The 21,324-nt window shown below is 42.4% G+C and overlaps 1 protein-coding gene across 17 annotated transcripts in view; it reads right to left on the bottom strand.

Annotated features, from left to right (window-relative positions):
* Positions 1–21,324, bottom strand: part of KDR (kinase insert domain receptor) — a 97,813-nt gene that overhangs the window by 56,444 nt on the left and 20,045 nt on the right. For 10 of the 17 annotated variants that reach the window (XR_009564013.1, XR_009564014.1, XR_009564012.1 and 7 more), the window contains exons 14-29: positions 20,803–20,949; positions 19,954–20,085; positions 17,309–17,415; positions 16,745–16,880; positions 16,282–16,386; positions 14,824–14,937; positions 14,160–14,248; positions 13,410–13,563; positions 11,381–11,478; positions 8,974–9,096; positions 8,711–8,822; positions 7,992–8,091; positions 7,479–7,584; positions 6,124–6,275; positions 986–1,085; positions 399–484 (exon numbers count right to left, since the gene is read on the bottom strand). Coding sequence is in view for 10 of the 17 variants with exons in the window: in XM_060299353.1 (XP_060155336.1) it covers positions 399–484; positions 986–1,085; positions 6,124–6,275; positions 7,479–7,584; positions 7,992–8,091; positions 8,711–8,822; positions 8,974–9,096; positions 11,381–11,478; positions 13,410–13,563; positions 14,160–14,248; positions 14,824–14,937; positions 16,282–16,386; positions 16,745–16,880; positions 17,309–17,415; positions 19,954–20,085; positions 20,803–20,949 (1,861 nt within the window). In the remaining 7 variants the exon portion in view is untranslated. The remainder of the gene's footprint in view (positions 1–398; positions 485–985; positions 1,086–6,123; positions 6,276–7,478; positions 7,585–7,991; positions 8,092–8,710; positions 8,823–8,973; positions 9,097–11,380; positions 11,479–13,409; positions 13,564–14,159; positions 14,249–14,823; positions 14,938–16,281; positions 16,387–16,744; positions 16,881–17,308; positions 17,416–19,953; positions 20,086–20,802; positions 20,950–21,324) is intronic. The other 7 variants (XR_009564017.1, XR_009564018.1, XM_060299358.1 and 4 more) reach the window with 2 other exon arrangements.

The raw sequence follows: 21,324 nt of genomic DNA on the forward strand, positions 1-21,324 counted from the left end.
AGACAGGTGTACCCGTTGCTGTTCAAGTTTGAAAATTCTTCAGAGTAGAGTGCACAAAGATTTTAACTATCTCCACAGTTTTAAGGATCACATGCAATGACCTCTTTTTTACTTAGCCAGTACCACACAAACCACTGACCATAGTAAATATGCTCAAAAATCCCCTAGTATTCATAAACTCTCATGAAAACTGACCAAATCCTCTTAGTTCAGATTCTTTTTTAGACTTGCCAGGTAATTAGTTTGATTTGTTTCCATTCTTTATTAGTTAGGTTGATGCAAATTTGCCCAACCCACGAAGACACAAAAAGGGAAAACTCTGCACCTACACTCTAAGTCCTAGGTTCCTTCCAAAAGTTCCTGTTGAAATTTGTCCTTCTATTTCGGCTGAGCCTTACCTAAAAGATGGGGCTAATTTGCTTCTGTCTTCCAAGGTTTTCAGCTCTTCGGATGCAAGAACCATACCACTGTCCGTCTGGTTGTCCTTTTTAAGAGACAATGAGATGGCACAGTTGATGGTGTACACTGAACAATTACTTAATTAAACTGATTTCCTAACCCATCTATCGGACAACATTCCCACGTTCTGCAGAGGCAGGTAAAGGTATCATAGCCAGAAACCGTGCAGGCTATAAAAGGAAGTAACTGCTTCCAAGAAATAGATGCAGGCCTGGAAGAAGAGAGAAATTTAGGAAGAAGAAGCCGAGGAGACCCGTTTCTATCCCTCTTTCACAATGATGCTATGTTCGCTTGAGGGGAATTGGGCATGAAGCTGGATTGTCTTGAACCTTAGACCGGGGGCTTTGCTTATGGAAAAACCAAGGGGGCCCAATAAGTTCCATTGCTGTAATGACCCCATCACACATACCCTCAAGGACAGCCTTATAATGAGGCTTCAAGTCTCTAATGCTTAGGTTAATATTTATCTAGCTAATGTTTCACCTTTGGTATTATTTCTAAGACTATTTTTAAAAGATGTGCTTACATCTGGGATTACTTTTACTTCTGGTTCTTCCAACGGGATATCTTCAAATGTTTTTACACTGACAGGCCGGCTCTTTCGCTTACTGTTTTGCAGATACTGACTGCAAAAGAACAAATATTTATGTTTTAGTGGTGGTATATTTGGCTGCAGATTCCACAAGTGATACCTAAGTTCATTATCTTTCAACCGCAAGTTTAATAGCGACCTTCAAACATCCTTTGGAAAAAGAAAAACAAAACAAAAATCTTTCTCTGCTAGCACACACTGAAGGCTTAATTTCCTGTGAAAGCCCATTTAAAAGTATAATATAACTGAGGGGGCATAGATGAGCCCCTTTTCCTTTGAATCGTACTTCTGAGGTCCAGGGCTGGACTGAAGACAACAACAGCAGACTCAGTGGTCAGCTGCCTTCTGCTTGGCCTCCTGATTGCCTGTGATTCCTCCACTGAGCTCTCGGCATATTACTGAGTGTTTCACATCTTTCTGGCCATCTCCTAAGCAAGTTTTCTAGACAAGGCCCACAGAACAACCAGTCAATGAAAGATGGGCAGAGGAAACACCTGCAGATCTCACTGAATCTCACCCGGCTCCAGTAAAGGATGCTGAACCCAGCAAGGTCTGGAGACAATCTTCTTCTACATGTAATAGAGGTGTAATGGGTACAGGGGCAGGTGGGCTGAATCTCCTATTGTTAGCCCACAGAGTTGGGGGTGTAGTTCGAGAGTCACAAGGTATTCTATCTATTTCAAAATCTACCACGAACTACACAGACTTGGGAAAGTCACAAATATATTTCTGTGCCCCTATTGCTCCATCTTTAAAATGTACTGGCAAGAGCTTTCCTTTCCTCACTCACAAAGATACCTGGAGGATGAATGAGGTGATCACTGGTGGTTGATAAGGGGGTCTTAGAAAGAATGATGCACCATCAACCAAAGCTTGTTTTCCTCCTTTGAATTCCAAAGGGTACACGTTTCTTTCAGGAGTCCAAAGGATAGGACTTGTCACATCACTACAACACATCACCTGTTCCCTAAGGGTGTTCCTTCCCTACTATGTGACTTTGGGTGAGTCTGATTTTCTGTTAAAACCAGACCAAGTGGAGAGAAGGAAAGTCCTTTTCATGGGAAGGGACAGCAAATTCACTCTTCACTCTTATCCCAGCATACTTCCCACTTTAGACGGCCTTCTGGATATATTATATATTCTGTGTGTTTTCTGTGATCAAGTGAAGAGAGGACTCATTTGGACAAAGAAGGATAATGGAAACTAAATCTCCGTCCCCTGCCCCAGGAGGCTGGTTCCTCCTCTTACAAAGAAGAGAGAATGGGGTTCACCAATGACGTCCTTACTCAGGAAACTCTACAGGAGAGAGGACATGACATAAAGGAGAGAGAAAAGCCTACTTCTCCTAAGTCCAGTCCCTAAAAGTGGTGGTTACCAAAAATTACTGGTACCATAGTCATTCATTCATGCATTCACTCATTCCGGAATCCTTTACTGAGACTCTCCCACGTGCCAGGCTCTGTGCTAAATGCTCCTCAACCACTGTCTCACGGCTTCTCCACAAATGGTACCTCTCTAGGTGGGTATCATTATCCCAACTTCAGATGAGGAACTAAGACACGGAAAGGTTAAGGAACTTGTCCAGAATCACATAACTGGAATATCTGGATTATTATCTTGAGGGCAATGAGCAGTCACTGAAGGATTCTAAGCATGAGATTGACAAAGTCAGATACGCCCTTTAGAAAGATGACTCTGGGTTGAGGAGGGTAAGACCAGAGGCCATGAGGCCAATCGGGAGGCTGTTCCAATTATCTAGGAGAAAGAAGAGCAGCCTGACTAAAGAAAGGTGATGCCCACATGGTCTGTGGACAGATTCCAGAGGTATTTGGGCTGTAATGCAGCTGCCTTAGAAAGGCCAGCTCCTTGCTTGCTGAGCCCAATAATAATAAACATGGCTCAGCCCTTCACAGTTGACAAGGCATTTTCATGGACATCACTGCATCTGCTCTTCACAAAACTACAAAATAGGTTTTCATTATTTCCTATTTGGAAATGAGGAAGCTTAGGGAGGAAACAGCTAGAACTGGGGCTCAAACTTAGGTTTCTAGAGCCCATGCAGGGTTGTTTCTGTTTGTTTTTACCTTATTCCACATTGACGCCCTTGGAAAAGCACTAGGAAGGAGAAGGAAGAAGACAGTAGTGAAGTAAAGATTGTCCAAGGCTTTACTGGGCACCCAGTATGCACACAGCCCTGCTCTCTCCCATGTGTGCACTGACCATGCGGTGGGGCAGGGGTGGGGGGTGGGGGAGGGGGGATAGGGAGGGTGGGAGGGATGGAGATGCAAGAGGGAGGGGATATGGGGATATATGTACATGTACAGCTGATTCACTTTGTTATACGGCAGAAACGAACACACCACTGTAAAGCAATTATACTCCAATAAAGATGTTAAAAAAAAAAAAGATAGACAAAAGGTGCAGAAAGGACAGTTTCATTTCAAGCAGTCTAACATCAGAGCCAAATTCAGGAAAATCTAGCCAGCAGGCTGTCCCAGGCATCAATCTACAAGGAGCATTTAAATCATTGCTAGCAATTAACGAAAATGAAAAAAAAAAAGCTATGTGCCAGAACCTTTCCCTGGGAGAGAATTGAAAAGAAATCTTTGATAAGCTGCTTGGAGTGGGAGATGAAACTCCCAGGGGAATTGGTGGAGCAACCGCAGATGGTCCCCAAACTGTCCTCCAAGAACGATGAGTCCAATTAAGATGTGTTTTCTTGCAGGAAGCATGCAGACTTGGGGCCAGAGCTGATCCACAGGGGAAATTAGAGACAAACCTAAGTCTAGACACTAGTGGTCCTTCCTCCTCACCCTTCCCCCACATATCTCTCAGCCTCTTCTCTAAATAAATGCTGAACAAATATTTTAAAAATAGTTTAAAGGGGCAAAAAATCAGGAGGTTGGCTCCCACGGGGATGTCTCTGTCCAGCTCTATTCATAATGCAATGAAATAGAAAATTATGAAGAAGCAAGTGAGAAAGACTCCTTGGCTCTTCTCCTTGACTGGCAACATGGAAGATAAGGGCACAAGTTCCTTGAGAGGCACCCCAGCCTCACTTCCTCTTCCCCAGGGAAGCAGAACACAAGAGAGCATCCAACTGAAATGTGCTGTGTGCAGATGCCTCGATTCTGCCTCTCCTTTAACCCAGACGATTAAAATGTGAGCGTGGTGCCTTAGTTTTAGTAAAGGCAAAAAGGTGGGGGGGGGGTCGAGTGGAGATGCAGACAAAAGATTCCAATTTCCATTTTAGTTTTCAAATTACAGCTGGATAAAAGGGAAACTGGATTGGAAAGACCAATTCAAAAATCACAGACAGAAAACAGGAGCCAGGCCTGTGTTGGGAGTGTGGTGTCACATTTGTCCACGCCTCTGGGGATACATGTTGGAAGCCCTGTTTCAGATCCAGCATCGCATTTGGCACTTCCATTACACATATGTGACTTCATTGACTCTCGGCACCACACGCAAAGCGCCTGAGTAAGCCAAGAGGCTGCCGGCTTGGGTCCTCGCCCCACCTGGTCACGGAAGAACCCAAGGAACACAGCTCACCATCAGATGGCTTTCTGATAACACAGAAGGCAACAGTGTTTCGGGAATAATTACCACACCAGAAGGCCAGCTGAACTTGAACAAGGACTTTTTAAATGTTGGGGTGCAACTACAGGTTTTCATTTCATTCCTCTTTCTCTTTGAGGCCCCCCCCTTGGTATGGGAGAAAACAGCCCTGAGTTAGATATCAGAGGAACTGGATTCATCCCATGTGATTTTAAGCAGCTCACTTAATTGCTATCGTTTATTGAGTGTTCTCTAGGTGCCAGGCACTTAGAAACTCATGATACCATGTAATTCTCAAAGTCATCATTTTTGTACAACACCAGTGTCCTTGCCTGGGTCACGGTGAAAATTTGCCCCAGGTCACAGCTGCGAAGGGCAGACTTGGGAATCCAACCCAGTTCCACGTGACTCTAAACTCTGGATCTTTAACCACAATATTGTATTCTTCCCAGGTAACTGCTCTGACACTCACGTTCAACATCTATATCAAAAGATAATAGTATCTACCTTGCCTAACTTTGGCAAAATCTGGTAAGAAAAAGTTCTTTGAAAAATGCTGAAAGTTCTTGACACAAATGGAATGGACAGCTTACGAGTTGGCTTCTTCCCACTCTGAGCTTTCTTCTCTCCCACGGCAGCGTTCCTGCTGCCCTCCCTGTGCGAGTCCACGGGGCAAACTGTCCTGCGTGACTCCCCACCTGCCATCTGGCAACCCGGCCAAAGGCTAGCACTCCGTGGTCCCCCCTGCGGCCACAGCACACTCAAGGGGGGCAGCCTGGGCTCATGCCGCCAGGGGTCTGGTTACAGGAGGAAAACACCCAAGACAAAGCAAAGTGAAGTAGTCACAGGCTTAGTAAAAGGCAATTTTAATGTCATATTGTAGAAACCATACCAACTCTTTCCTTAAGCACAGGTGCTGGGAGGGAACAAAAAGAAAGCTGCCTTTAGGACTCCTCTACAAATCAGGAAAATACGGCCGTGCATGTGTTTTAAATAAGCCCAGAAGTCCCATTATGCAAATAAAATGCTGAAAATCAGACTTGGGATGGGCTTCTGACGTTGTGCTGCCCAGTCAAACTCAGGACACATCCCCATGGCACGCTGTATCCCAGCCAGAGAGGCAAAGGTCTGTTTTCATAAATGCATAGAACTCTTCCTTCCTGAACCTTCCCTAAGCCGTATAACTCACGTTCATAAAAGAGTACATGGGGATAATTTAAATACAGATGTCTTTGTAAAAGTGGTCTCTTTTTCTGGAGATTAACAAACTGTGGCATTCCAGCTATTTGCAGCTGCAGGGCTTAGAATTCTGAAATGAAGAGCTTAGGCAGCAATGTGGACCACAGATGGAAAGAGACTCACCTACCCAGGCGCTCTTCAAGGAAGACCTCTCAGGGCAAAGGGTGAATGTGCAAGTGAAATGCAGCAACTTTATATGATGTCCTTCCTCCATCCCCTTCCCTAAGATGACCTTGAAGCTCCCTCCCCCAGAGGATGTTGACCTTAGACCGTACCTGATTCCTGCTGTGTTGTCATAATGGAATTTGGGGTCACACACTTCCTCTTCCTCCATACAGGAAACAGGTGAGGTAGGCAGAGAGAGTCCCGAATCCTCTTCCATGCTCAAAGTCTCTGATATGGGAAGAACAACGTAGTCTTTGCCATCCTGAAACAATAAACACAGAGTGCTATTGTTATGGCTTCAGTCCTTCAAGAGCCTTTCTATGAAAAACAAAGGCCACTGGGGCTTCTTGTTCATGGGGAATGTGGTTTTCATATCTGAATGTAAAACTTTAAGACAACTTTAAAAATGGCTTGTCAAAAACAAAAGGGCACTCAAAAGCGATGTGTCGATGAAAGTATATTAAAGGATCTAACAAAAAACAAGATGAGTAAGGGGACCACAGAGCACTATGGCTACAATGAAGACAAAACGGGTTGTGGTTACAGATGGAACAACAGAACAGGCAGAGCTCCACAGAGCTGAGAAATCGTTTCTTCACATAGTCCTATCTACACGAGCTGGGTCCTTTAAAGGGCATGTCATCCAATTTTAGTGTCTATGCTTCAAGGCAATGGAAAAACTGATGACAGTCTAAAGAAAAGCAGTAAATGTTCAGGAAAATGGGTCTACTGAGAAAAGGTTGCAGAACTTAACATTATTTCATCAAGAGAAAGAAATAAAGGGCAATTTGATACAGCAATAAAGGGCAATTTGATACCTCTAAATGTTTGGAAGGTTTATCGGATAAAAATAGATTTGACCCATTGTCCCCCACCTGTTCAAAAGAAAAGCAGGAGGAAATTGACTTCCATTCACTGTAGTAAGAGGTGTTGACTGGAGATTAAGTAACTTTCTAACAGTAAAGGCTACAAGTCTAAAATCCTCCAATGGAAGTTATGAGGGCCTGGGATTTTACAGAGGGAAAAAAACCCCATCAATTTTGCAGGGTTCGGATGTGTTTTTGCTTGAAGAATGTATTTAAAATTCCTTGAAATTCTGTCCACTGTTGATATTCACTTGATCAACTAGGTTTTGGGTTGTTTTTTAGTTTTGTTTGTTGTTTGTTTGCTTTTTTACTTTTGTTTTTTGTTGTTCGTTTGCTTTTTTACTGCCTCTGAAGACACCACAATATACATCAGTAAAAATAAAAGTGATCAGCTCCCAGGTTATGAATTAGGATCTCATCTGTCAAAAAGGTAATTATGACTTTTAGAAAAGCATTACTGCTCAGATCTGGAAGAATATGTCTCCTTGGATTCAGTGGCTGAGAGGACAGTATGGTGGCCATGAGAAGGTCTAGGCAGCAGACGAGCCCTGGACACCTAAGTACTCTCTGTAGAAGCTTCTTGGATGGAGGTCACAAACCTGCTGAGCATTCGCTTGTAACAGATTTCCCAAATGTTCCACCAGCTCTGAAAACGTGGGTCTCTGATTGGGCTCCCCATGCCAGCAGTCAAGCATGGTCTGGTACCTAGAGAAGCAAAACACTGATGTCATTAACCGCCTCTTTCCTCCTGATCTGATGCTGACAATAAGCACTTGAATGAGTAAATATTTATAAAGAGTCCACCATGAGCCAAGATGCTAAAGAGGGATACGAAACTACGTAAAACACAGAACCCTACGCTTGGAGCATCAAGTGTGTATCGAAAAGGAAACATCATAAATCAACATCTAGTACAAACTGACTGGTTGGTATAGATAAAGTGCTGTCATTTCAAGAAGGATGACTCTGTGCTTAAGATTATCAAGGAGGACCTCAAGGGAGAAGTAAGACACAAACTGGGCCATGAAGGAGGTACCTATAATGGAAAGTCTTCTAGGCAGGGAGAATTTTTGTGAGCAAAGGAGGATAGAGAAATACTTGTAAAGTCTTACATTTCGGGTGTGGTATAATCAGGAGCTCTCATTCTAGTTCCTTCTTTCAATCTCCTACAAAATTCCTCATCAATCTTTACTCCAGGATATGGAGAAGCACCTAGAATAAAACAGGAATGGGGCATTATTATTTCTTTTTAACATCTTTATTGGAGTATAATTGCTTTACAATGTTGTGTTAGTTTCTGCTGTATCACAAAGTGAATCAGCTATACATATACATATGTTTCCTTATCTCCTCCCTCTTGCACCTCCCTCCCACCCTCCCTATCCCATCCCTCTAGGTGGTCACAAAGCACCAAGCTGATCTCCCTGTGCTGTGCGGCTGCTTCCCACTAGCTATCTATTTTACATTTGGTAGTGTATATATGTGCATGCCACTCTCTCACTTCGTCCCAGCTCACCCTTCCCCCTCCCCGTGTCATCAAGTCCACTCTACGTCAGCCTCTTTATTCCCGTCCTGAGGAATGGTGCCTTATTGATTTGATTTTCTCTTGCAGAAAGCCCTGAGCCTGATTCTTCAACACCTTCTTCACATATATATCTTTTGTTCCTTTCTTTCTTTCTTTCTTTGCTTTTTTAGGTTTTACAACCCAAAGCTTCCAAGTAAGTTTCATCCGATAAAGGTGGAATACAGGAGAGGGAAAGGCGCACTGGGGTCACTGACTTCTATTATTTTATTTGGAGTATGGATGGAGAGACAAAGAGAAGGGACTTACCTAAGGAAAATATTTCCCAGAGCAGGACACCAAAAGACCACACGTCACTCTGAATTGTGTACACTCTGTCAAAAATTGTTTCCGGGGCCATCCATTTCAAAGGGAGGCGAGCCTACAGGGGTAGAAGACAAGGAATGAGAACCTACTTATCAAATATCTGAAGGAAAAGCTTCCATTGTCCCTGGACACAGGTCCTGAGGCTTGCTGAGAGGAGTTTGAATTCTGCAACTTAACAGATCACTGGGTGCATCTCTGAAACTTACATCTCCTTTTCTGACATAATCTGGGTCTTTATAAATATCCCGGGCCAAGCCAAAGTCACAGATTTTAACCACATTCTTCTCCGACAAGAGGATGTTTCTCGCTGCCAGGTCCCTGTGGATACACTGCAAAAAGAATCGTGTGCATTAGGACTCAACATAACTGATCTCTTCCACATCTGTTGTGACCTCATGCTTTAAAAAAAAAAGAAAAAAAAAAAAACCCACATCAGAAAACCAACTGATTAACAAGCACTGGGTTAAACATCTTTTATCAACTCTTCTGGAAAAAAGTCTGTAAGTTTCATTGAGGCACACATCTGCTTATTCCATAAACAGCCCCAGACTCTGGAATTAAATAGTTATGTTATAGCATGCTGATGGAGTCATAAATAGACTTCTCTTGGACACAATTAAGAATGTGTTTCTGGTCACATCCACACATCCCTTTTGCCTGGCACCATATACGGTTAAAACGTGTTATTCTAAGGAGGCCCTAGAATGGGGTTTATTTTGAATGAATGCACGGAAATCAGAAAAAAGGGGCTCTCCTTGGTTTGGTGCCCTTTGTTGGTTTCTCTATTCCATACATAACCGAAACTGGACAAGCTCTGAGAAACAATTCCCAGTGGGGCTCACCCTGTTTTCAAAGCACTGGCTTATCGTGGAGGTCTGTGAAAGCACTCTCAGCCTCTCACTAGTCAAGGGGATTCTCTGGTACACGATAAAGGAAAAGCGAATTCTCCTTGGCTTTCCTTCTATTCTTTTCTGTTCCTCAGTTTCTCTCTTCTCTGCATCCCCCTACCTTCATGTAACTTCCTACCCTAAGCAGCTTTAACTCCACCTGATAGATTTATAAGAGAACAAGAGTCTCAGGGAACATTGAGAAATGAATGAAAGGCTTAGATGAGAATTCTTATGTCAGTGGAGGAGTGATGTGTGAGCCAGGCATTACGGACCCCTTACACCTCACATCTGTAGAGCACTTTCCTCTGAACGAGGCACAAGGATGTATTGTACGACACAGGAAATATAGCCAATATTTTGTAATAATTGCAAATGGAGTGTAACGTTTAAAAATTCTATTAAAAAAATTTTTTTTTAAAAGCACATTGTCTGGCGTGATTGATCAAGACAGGAGACTCCAAAACACACAGTCCTTCCTACTTTGCCCCGAACCGAAGAGCTTCCTTTATTAAGCAACCAGGTGGTATTCAAGAAATTCAGCTGGTAGACGCAAGGGAAGTAAAAGGATCCCCCTCCACCCCTCATTCCCTTCCCCATCAAAGGAACCCTGACTAAATGGCAGGCTCTGGCCTTTAAAAAAATAATAAAATAAAATCAGAATCTTCAAGAAGGGCAAAGGGCCTTTCTCTTTGGAAAAATCCGCTAAGATCCCACTTCTCTCCCTTCCCCTTGGAAGAGAGAAGACAAGAGCTCTCGGGCAGGAACCTCGGAGATCCTGAGGCTCTGAAAGCGGTGACAAGCTTTAAACTCCAGAAAAAGGCATGCGTGAGGGATTTCACTCTAATTGAGGAAAAAAACACAAAGTAAAAACTTTAAGTCTTTCTCCCACAGGTAGGCTGCAGCAACTGCATTCTGTCAACGGATCATTTTTCCTGATACTTAATCTGAATTTTTCTTGTTTAATGTAAAACCATCCCTTTTACCCTTTCCGAGGGGTGCCTCCACGGTGCTTACAACCTTTGGAATGTTTGTAACTTGTCACGTATCCACCTCAGCCTTTGTTTGGCCTACTTTTCTAATTTTAGCTCTTTCAATCGCTCTCATCTGAAGCCCGTCCTTCCTGGTTTCTAATTATGCTACTACCAAATACTTTTTGATGGATGGTGATGCATATCAAAGAAATGAAAAGCAGACTTGTGCCAAGATATCTGCAAGGCTCAGCCCCTCACCTCTTCTAGGCCATTACTCAAATGCACATTCCCCTAAAGCCTTCTGTGTCCCCTTGGTTTAAAATCAATGTACACAAACACAGAGGCGTATGTCCACAGGAACATAACACTCCTGTATACTCTATAACTCTTCCCTGCTGATTTTTCTCCACGGTACTTACTCCCATCTAGCCTATCAGGCATTTTACTTGTTTATATTGTTTGTTCCACCCACTAGAACATAATCTCCATGAAGGTGGAGAGTTTTGCCTATTTGCTCACACAGCGTCCTTAGCGCTCAGAAGACTGCCTGCATTTAGTAGGTATTTATCACATTAATTAATTTCATGAACTCCTAACACCACTTTAATGAGCAGAAATGGGGCCTCCCCAGTAGAGCTCTCTTAACAGTGCTCCAGCAGTGGTGAATGAATTACAGTCCCAAACAAACACCAATGGCTGGCACTGGACACCTCATCTGCAAATCTGTGATGTGAAGAGATACTCTGTCTCACCTTCCGTGATGCCAAAAACTCCATGCCCTTAGCCACTTGGAAGCTGTAACAGATGAGATGCTCCAAGGTCAGGAAGTTCTTGTACACATCTTCAGAAACTGTCAGAAGATGCAGGAGGACAGAGATTGGTATTTCGGCCAGAAACTGTTTGTAAGTTTGATAGAACAATCTTCATTTTAAAAATTGGGAGTTAAATTTCAGGAAATAGAAGCAGACAGAAAACGCTTCTATCTTCCGTAAGTATGCTGAATCCTGGTATATTATTAGCCTTCATTATACCCCTTAGCAAAAATATTGGTTTTTCCACTTTAGCCAAATTGGACGAACAAATCCAGGAGGAAAAATGGAGGAAAAACTGGCATAGGTAACAGGGGGGTAAAAGCAGGCTTTTACAAATTTGCTCTTAAAGGGTTGTGTTTTTTTCATATACCCAGAGGGATAAACAATAGTTTTCATATCAAGAACTCTAAAAATAAAACAACAATATCCAGGGTCATTGAATCTTTTCTCTCCAGGCTTTGTCCCGGGACAAAGGCCAAAGTTCAAACCATAATCTACAATGGCTAACTAAAAATACCAGTAATATATTTACCTCTCTCACTTTTAAACTGAGAAAGGGCTGTAAACACATTAAATCTGGCCTGTGAGAATGCTTTTTTCCTTCAAGGATACGAATGAGAGAAGACAGGAACATCGAGAGGAAGATGAATTTACGTAAATTTGTGGTATTTACTTCGGGGCAACTAGTACAAAGAAACACTAAGACATTAATGAGCATTTCAACATGGTCTCTTAACTTTGGTCAGATAAGATAAGACATGGCTTCTTTCCTGAAGACAAATACCAGAGCAAATGAAAACTCAGTTGTAATAATAACCTTGTAAGTATTAAAAAGACTACGAAACTTTTTCTCAATGACTTTCTATGTTCAGGGCTGGAGGGCTCCCCGTGAATAATTAGTGAAACTCTTTCATTTTCCAGATGAAGAAATGGAGGCAAAATTCTGGGCCAATGCCCCCTCTACTCGGACTGACTCCCTCGAGCCCTTGGGTTTCCAGCTCTCTGGCCACCATTTTGTGAGAGAGAGGACAGGGCAGAAGTGGCTCCACTGTGTGCATCCAGTTATGTGAGGTCCAGACAACCTCCCCACGCTTTTCTAGACCAAGTTCTAGCCTCACACTGCCTGCTTGGCTTCTATGGGAAAGAAGTCAGTTTTAAGTTCTCTCTGTGGCCTCATGTCAAAGGGAACAGAAGCAGGTTTCTCCCACTATTTCATGATTGAATTCTTCTAACTCATGCCTCAAGAAGACCCAAATGTCAGGAAGCCCCATCTCTACCTCCACAGAGCTGTCTCTGCTCCTTCTGAGGGAAGCAGATATACAGTGTATCCTGAAGCTGGAAGAGGTCCTGAAAGTTAGGCTGGGAACACAGCTCCACTCATAAAGAGCACTAAAATATCACTGGAAGCATAAGTGGATAAAGAAAAGTGTATTGACCAAGACTCTTCTGACGAAATACGGAAGACTTGATAAGCCACTTGGGGTAGAAACAACAGATGCCTACACTGCCTTGGAGAAGGTTGGGTATGATTAACTGAAGGACTTCTGTTGTGCTGGTGAAGCAGACAAGGTGGGACTGAACCGCTGTGGACAACGGGGAGGCTGGATCAAACACCAGAGAGCCTCCTTTGCCCATCCGGAAGATGGCGCCGAGCCTCTCCTGCTGACAAATGTTGAACCAAGACTTGAAGAGCGTTGGTTTGACTGTTTGCCAACTGCTTAGCCCTCCCGGGGGGACCGAGATTTCTCAGGCTAGCCATGCTCTGCCTCACCACGTAGCCTGCTGCTTATTGAGACCTTCCGCCCCTCACTTTTGGGGAGACTGAATGAAAGCCTCCTAGAAATTTAGGTCTCTTTCAAATATTAGGTAATACTGGATTTTTCCAGGACAAAATTTATTGTAACACCCTGTCACCTCGTCTGTTCCTACAAGAGCATGCATTCGGTGCAGAGGAAGCAATGGCAGGTACCTTCCTCTTCCTCCACATCACTGAGGGATTTCTCCTCAACAAATCCGGAGCTGGCTGAGCTCTGGCTACTGGTGATGCTGTCCAAGCGGCGTTTAGGATCCACGGTGATTTCCCCAACGTATTCTTTCCCTTGCCGGAATCGTGCCCCTTTAGTCTATAACGAAACAGTTGAACAAACTCCTTGAACACCAGAAAATCTCTCCAATGTAGTTAAACTACAGAAACAATTGTAACTATTAAAAGAAGATGAGAGACATCAATTTCAGGATCATGGAATCTCTGGGCTGAAATTTGGGGCAAGTGTTCTACATAATAGATTTTCTTCCATAAAGCCTGTCTGTTTTCTAGCTTAGAGATAAGGGCCTTGTTACAAGTTTCACTCAGACACACTTCCAACATTAGGGCACTTTTGACACTGGGATTGACACTCCATAGGGCCACCTATGGCCAGGGCAGAGACAGAATAATCCAGAGCTGTCCTTCCACCTGTCATTCCCTACCCTTAATCACACCCACCTTCCCCTCCTTGGCATCATCTATAATGGGTCAGTAGATCAGAGTCACAAAAATAAAACATGAGAAGTATGTGTCCTCCAGAAGGTAAAAGAGGAAGTTACAACAGCCAAGAGGTAACATGAAAAGATTCCTCACAATTTCTTTGCAGAATTTTACCAAAAAACTTAACCTGTACCACTTTGAGTTTTTCTCCATTTTACAGTGTGACCACAGTTGAGTTAGGAAATGACATACCTTGTAGGGGACAAACTCATTTCTCTTGCTCCTTAAGTAAGTTGACAGGTTTCCAAACTTGCAGAATTCCACAATCACCATGAGTGGCCCTGCAGACAGCACAGCATACCAAGAAGAGAAAATGTATTTGTATTTTCACTCGTTTCTCACCAAGTGTTTAAGATATCAATGAGCTAGAAAATATCACAGAAGAGGCTACACTCTTTCACTGGAAACAGGATCATAGAAATCAGCTGGCTGCAATTCCCTTATATTGTAACTTTTCTTTTTCCAAAAGGCAATTCCACAGAAGATGAACCAAAATTTCAGAAGAAAATCCACCCACTTGCTTTTCAACACAATCACCTGAGATGACTCCATTTTAGGGGGCACCACTCTTAAAGTCCTTTGTTTTCAAATTTGGAGGGAAGTTTACTCTTCTCCTCTGAACACCTATTACATAAGTAGCAAACTGTATTATAATGATGTAGTATTTTTTAATTCACGTTCTAGAATAATTTACAGTGCCCATTAAACCTCCATGAAATATATTTATATATAGGAATCTGCCCAAGTTTCCTAAGTTAAGGAAACCAAGGCCATGGGAGTTGGGTGGTTTCCCTCAAATACCAGCAGAAAAGTATACGCCAAAATCCCACAGCCAGAGCCATCTATAGACACTCACCCCCTGGCTTGGTACAGGCACCAAGAAGATTGACCACATTGAGATGGTGGCCAATATGAATGAGGATCTTGAGTTCAGACATGAGGGCTCGGTGTTCGCTGTGTGTTGCTCCTTCTACAAATATAAACAAAGAGGGAAATCATACATGAGGCATTACCTTAGGAGGATTAACGCCGCACTATGTGCATCTGTGCAACTTTCCCTCCAGGGGTAATACAGCTGTAACCCAATTGACAGGCTAGCTGCATTAAAAGACAAACATAAATTATATTTTATAATTCTCAATCGAATTCTTTAAGTGCACCCAGAATGTTTGATATTTGAAGGAAGCCACTGTGAGGTCTTTTGCAAAGTGGAGAATACATCTGCAAATGAAATCATGCCCAGATATTCTCCTTTTACAAAACTGGATTTTCACATATCAGGTTTACTATGCTTCTTAGGGCCTGATTATTTCAGTGCTTCCTCGTAAGGAAGCAACACCATGAATTGCTCATGCGTTAGGGGCTATGCTGGCGTTCCCACCAATCTGTGCCGAGCAGGAAACTTAACAAGGGCCAGCTGGCAAAGCCAGTTGGCACATGAGGCCGATGAGGCTAAGACTGTGAGTTTGATCCTGTACAGACTGGTACACTTCCCTCTAATTCACAGACGTGGTCCACACCTCAGGCCCTGATGAGCCACCTCAAAATTACATACTCCTTGGCCACAAGGGAGAAAAGGCAAAAGGAGAGAGATGCCTTCAAAATGCACAAGACCTATTGGCGAAGGGTCAGTAGCACTGTCTCCATCCATGAAAGCACGTGAGAATTCTAGCAAAGAGCTTTATACGCATCACCCCCCCCAAATTAAAACGGCAAGACCAGAATTCCATTACGGTTAGGCTTGACAATTGTTTATGAAACTTTTAATTTTAAAAATGTCCCCCTTAATCCTTTTTTTCCCAGCACAACCATTCTTATTTTGCATATTGCCTTTTATATGTGAGAATCTTTTACGTATTCCAATTCTAGGGAACATGCTGGTTTTTGCATGCTGCTATTTTTACTTATTACATCAAATTTCTTTTTCCGTTTCTTGATGGTCTGTAATTATCTTACTAATGCACTATAGTACACTAAGAAAACAGTTTTGATGTAACCAAGGTATTTTTTTCCTATAGCCGGACTACTAAATATAGTTGTACAAGCTGTGATCTGTGCAAGGGCTCCCAGGCAAGGTGGGGCGGTAAGGGAGCTCAGACCCATCCCAACTTTGCCTGCCAGGCTGTGGACCCTGACATGAGTCTATAAAAGAGGAAATTTTTATCTAGTTTGTACAAAGGCATCGTATAGTCTGGCTGCATGTTTGGCTCGTGGGCCCACCTAGCCACAGAGCCACTGATACAAGCCTTTCATCATGTTTAAAGATGGGATGAAACAGATAGAGGGATACATCACCATAGAATTTTGCTTTTACCTTTCAACATTTTGACAGCCACTGTCTTGCAGGTTGCTGTCTTGTCAATTCCAAAGGCATCTGCTTCAATCACTTGCCCAAAGGCACCACGGCCAAGAGGCTTACCTAGAGTCAACAACAAAACAGATTTGGACTATTTCACCACCAAAGCGATAGGCAAAGATTCTGACTTGATAGGGTGACCATACATTCCAGTTTATCATGGACAGTACAGTTGACCCCCTTGTCCTGGCTTAATAATTTAATACCCCCCTCTTCACCCTCTAAATGTCCTGCTTTGGGTGATTATACAGGGACCCTACTTCTAAGTGACTAAAATGGACGATTACTCAAATTTAGGAGATGGGATGCATTTTCTGAACCAGGATCCAACATTTAAATAGACTAGATTTGTCACCAGCCTAAAAGAGGAAGAGATGGCCTGGTAAACCCAATATCAAGTTAACATCACTTGAAAACACACCTAGTTTCAGCCGGTCTCTGGGGAATTCCCATTTGCTGGCATCATAAGGCAGGCGTTCACAGTGCTCATCCAGGGGGAGTTCGTCTGGATCCATGACGATGGATAAGTAGCCCGTCTTCAGTTCCCCTCCACTGGCCTGGAAAGCATTGCTCCTTCCGGTCACACACACCCTGTTGTCTGGCTGTTGTTCTCTGTGCTTGTTATTGTTGTTTATAGAAGCCCCATTCTTGGTGTCTCATTTTCTAAATGGCTCATAGTGTGTGAGAGTAGTCCTATTATAATTCTGCTCCCAGTGTCCCCTCGACCCCCAAATGAGCTCAGAATTTAATTCTTAAATCTTAATTACACTAGACAGTCCAAGCCCATTTCTTCTCTTGTTGCTTCTATCAATTAAAGCCCAGTGGTCTAGCCAAAAGCAAGTGGGTAAGAAGGTTATTGTATAGAAATAAAATTGTGCCTGTTGAGCCAATAACAATGGGAAGAATCAACTCAAAGAACCCCAGTCAGCTTTCATTAATCATGAAAACCAACGTGCAAGGGACGGAAGGGAAATGATTTCGTTACCCGCTTAACGGTCCGTAGAACGATGACAAGAAGTAGCCAGAAGAACATGGCAATCACTGCAGTGCCGACTAGAATAATGACTTCCAAGTTTGTCTTTTCCTGGGCACCTGGAAAGACACAAATGAATGAGCATCAACAACTGGAAACTCATACCTTTTGATATAAAATAACAAAGTTCCACACTAAAGCAAAATCTCAATCTTACCAACTCAGGAAAATCCTAGACAATAATAGTCACAAACCTCTGACTTGAATGGAGTTTATAATATTCTTAATGGATAATTTCAAGTCTGCAAAACATTGCTCATGAAAACTTCCAACAGTAAAATTCTAAAGTAATTAAGAGAGAAATATTAATGTCCTAAAAGACAAACAGGAAGCATTTGGAAGAAGAGCAGACTTTGATGGAAAAAAAAGCCAGATCATGTTCTATAGAGAAGAAAAGTATTCTATTTGGGGAAAATAAATGTTTGGTTTTATGCTGTTGGTCTATATTTTGATCTGTATGGAGTTTGAGGAAGGACTGTTTAAGAAAACAAGTAGGGAAATAAATGCAGTCCTTTGGCCAGAGAGCTATTGGTGACTAGGCACCTACAAGATGCTCATCACTTTAGATATGTCATGTCACTCAGTCTTCTCGATAACCCTCAGTTTTCAGATGGAGAAGCAAGCTCAGAGAGGTTAAGCTACTTCATCAAGGGCACACAGCAAGTTGATGGAATGGTCAAGAGTTAAACAAGGTCTGTCCAACACTGGCTAACATTTCACTACCCCATCCTTGTGTGGCAGGAGCCTCAGTGAGGAAAGTGAAAGAGCTGAGGTGAGTGCCTCAGGCGTGGCCTGGCAGTATGAGTTTAAACATACTCAGGAAAGGAAAGAGAAGAGAAAAAGCTGGAGGTCAGCAAGGAAAGCTGCAGATGTTCAGAACTCCAGAGGACAGCTCTGAGTGGGGAAAATTAAGCCCAGAGGAAGCTTTCAACCAAGAGTGATTAGCACAGTGGTGACAAGGAAGCAATTATCACTTAGGCTCTCCCATTGGATGAGTGCAGTGTGAATCAAACTGGACCACAAGCTGTGAGAGTGGCTCAGGCAGCCTCAAGAAGACAGAAAGACAAGTAATTAATTAGTTAGCAAAATAAGAGTTATAGTTGAGAGACAAGCACCAAGTATGCTTGGAAGTAGATTTTGTTTCTCTGGTGGCCTTACTGAGAGAATTCTCTATTTATACATGGAGATTTAAAAGTCTGTTTGTTCATAGTAAAAAGTTCAAAGATTCAACTGTCTATATAAGTTGGTGCATTAATATTCCCATATGAACATTTGGGAAAGTAGCAGGAGCATTAAATATTTACCTCTTCCTTTCTTAGTATTCTCTTCTGGTGAGAAGTAAATACAATCTCTGTGCCAAGGTTACCTAGTTAGGCCTCTTGGTAACCAGCTGCAGACAGCTAACAGAGCTGAGGCAAAGCATGGGAGAGAACTGGAAGTCTCCCTTAGGATTTTGCCTAAAACATGTAGCGCTTTGAAAGTGACAAAACCACCGTGTCACTTGAAATCTTTATTTGCAAGTGCAGTTTACAAAATGGTAATAAGCCTATAGATTTGAAAAGAAGTCAAGGTATTGAGACGTAATACTTGGCAACATAGATTTGACAGACTAAAGGAACTAAAATCTAGTCTTTGAGAGACAAATTAGGATGAGTGCACAGAAATCCATCAGTTCCTCCATCTATCACCACCCCTCTCTTTTCCCCTTGCATACCATTCCTTCACCCACATAATACAGTTTCATTGTCCCCTGATGGGTTATTTTTAAAAAGACATAGGAATACACTTTTGAAGATAAAATATTCTGTCACAAATTCCCCTTTCCCATCTGAGAAAATGCCAGATTCACATCATTCCTGCATACACATTTAGATAAGAACCCAAATTTTCTATAACAGAGAAGCAATGGTCTATTGTTCACAAATGAATGTTAATTATCTTTAGTCCAATAAAAACTATGAACCTTTGTGACTATCTAGATAGCACCGACTTTCATGACTAGGCAGCAATTCTACCTAATAAATATAGAGGCATAATTTTCATAACAAGGTCATTAAGCCATTCATACGAAGAAAGAATCAGGGAGAGGAGGATATTCCACCCGCCTGGCTAAGAATTTTTCCACAGTGAGAACTGCGGGGATAGAAATGTGATGAGAGCAGAATTAAAATAACATTAATTATGTTTTCTGGTTAAAATAACATATACTTATAGTAGAAAACATACAAAGTACAAAGAATATTAAAACCACCCATAACCCTCCTGCCCAAAGTATATGAGTATATATAAGATACAAGCTAATTTTTTTTTTTTGCGGTACGCGGGCCTCTCACTGCTGTGGCCTCTTCCGTTGCGGAGCACAGGCTCCGGACGTGCAGGCTCAGCGGCCATGGCTCACGGGCCCAGGCGCTCCGCGGCATGTGGGATCTTCCCGGACCGGGGCACGAACCCGTGTCCCCTGCATCGGCAGGCGGACTCTCAACCACTGCGCCACCAGGGAAGCCCAGATACAAGCTAATTTTTTTTTTTTTTTTTTGTGGTACGCGGGCCTCTCTAATTTTTAAAAACCACCTGATGGTCTATGAATTCCCACTGACCTTCCACTATGAAAAACGCCTCCACTTTTGCACACCCGAGAACACTGCATGCCTGGCAGGTGTACAGGCCTTCATCCTCCTTCCTCACCCTGCGGATAGTTAGGTTCCGGTTCCCATCTTTTAGCACGATGCCTGAGAAAGGGGGAAATGGATGGTTTTTATTTATGATGTGGCCTGGCAGAGTTTTTCAGGACAAAAATCGTTTTAATGTAAATGTTTCCCTTTATCTTGGGCTATTATCTAACTCTAAAAAGAGCCATACAGGGTCAATTGCTGTCTCAGCTCCCCTGGCTTCCAGGAGAATTCAGCAGGCTCTGAATACTCGGGTTCCGAGTCTATGAGATGAGCCAGACCATGGGCAGTAATACTGCTTTCTGTTCTACCTAAAACAAATCAAGAAACCATATGGATTTTATACTGTAGGACACCTCTATGTGGACTCTAAAAAATAAAACAAACTAGTGAATATAACAAAAAAGAAACAGACTCACGGATACAGAGAACAAACTAGTGGTGACCAGTGGGGAGAGGGGACAGGGGAGAGGGAAGCAAGATAGGGGTAGGGGATTAAGAGGTACAAACTACTAAGTATAAAATAAACAAGCTACAAGGATATATTGTACAGCACAGGGGATACAGTCAATATTTTATAACTATAAATGGAGAATAATCTTTAAAAATTGAGACTCACTATGCTGTCCACCTGCAACTTAAATAATATTGTACATCGATATACCTTAATAAAAATAAATAAATAAATAATTTTTTTAAGAAAGAAATCATATGGATTTTAGTTAATATCTCTAGGAAGATTTTGCAGCCAAAAAGAGACCGACATGCTCTATTCACCTGAATCTTCCACAAGTGTCTCATTATCTTTATACCATGTAATCTGTGGAGGGGGATTCCCAGACGCTGTGCAGGAAACTTCGATGGTTTCACCAATACTTGTTGTCTGGTTCTCCAGGTTTCCTGTGATTGTAGGTGCCATGCGCTCTATGCACACGCACACAAAAAAAATCATAGGACATTTAGTTATAAGTTTTGAAGTGGTTTTCATATCAGTAAACTATTAAACCATTTAGTAAACTGTTAATTTACTAAGCCAAAAATACACAGAGGTTGATAACTGGAGCATTGTTCATGGCGTAAAGTTAAATGAAACAAGTCAGTCAGTTCAGACAGATTACTGCATCTCTTTGAACATTCATATTAGTGATTCAAGCTGGTAATCACATCGCAAAATAAAAGTTGTCACCCTTGACTTCCCTCCAGATAAATAAATAAATTCTAGCCAGTGACACACAAGAATTCTGCCATGTTTCTCTTGGAAAGTACATAACTTCAGTGTAATTCAACAAAGAATGCCTT

This window comes from Globicephala melas, chromosome 5, assembly GCF_963455315.2.
Source record: "Globicephala melas chromosome 5, mGloMel1.2, whole genome shotgun sequence".
NCBI classification, from domain to species: Eukaryota; Metazoa; Chordata; class Mammalia; order Artiodactyla; family Delphinidae; genus Globicephala; species Globicephala melas.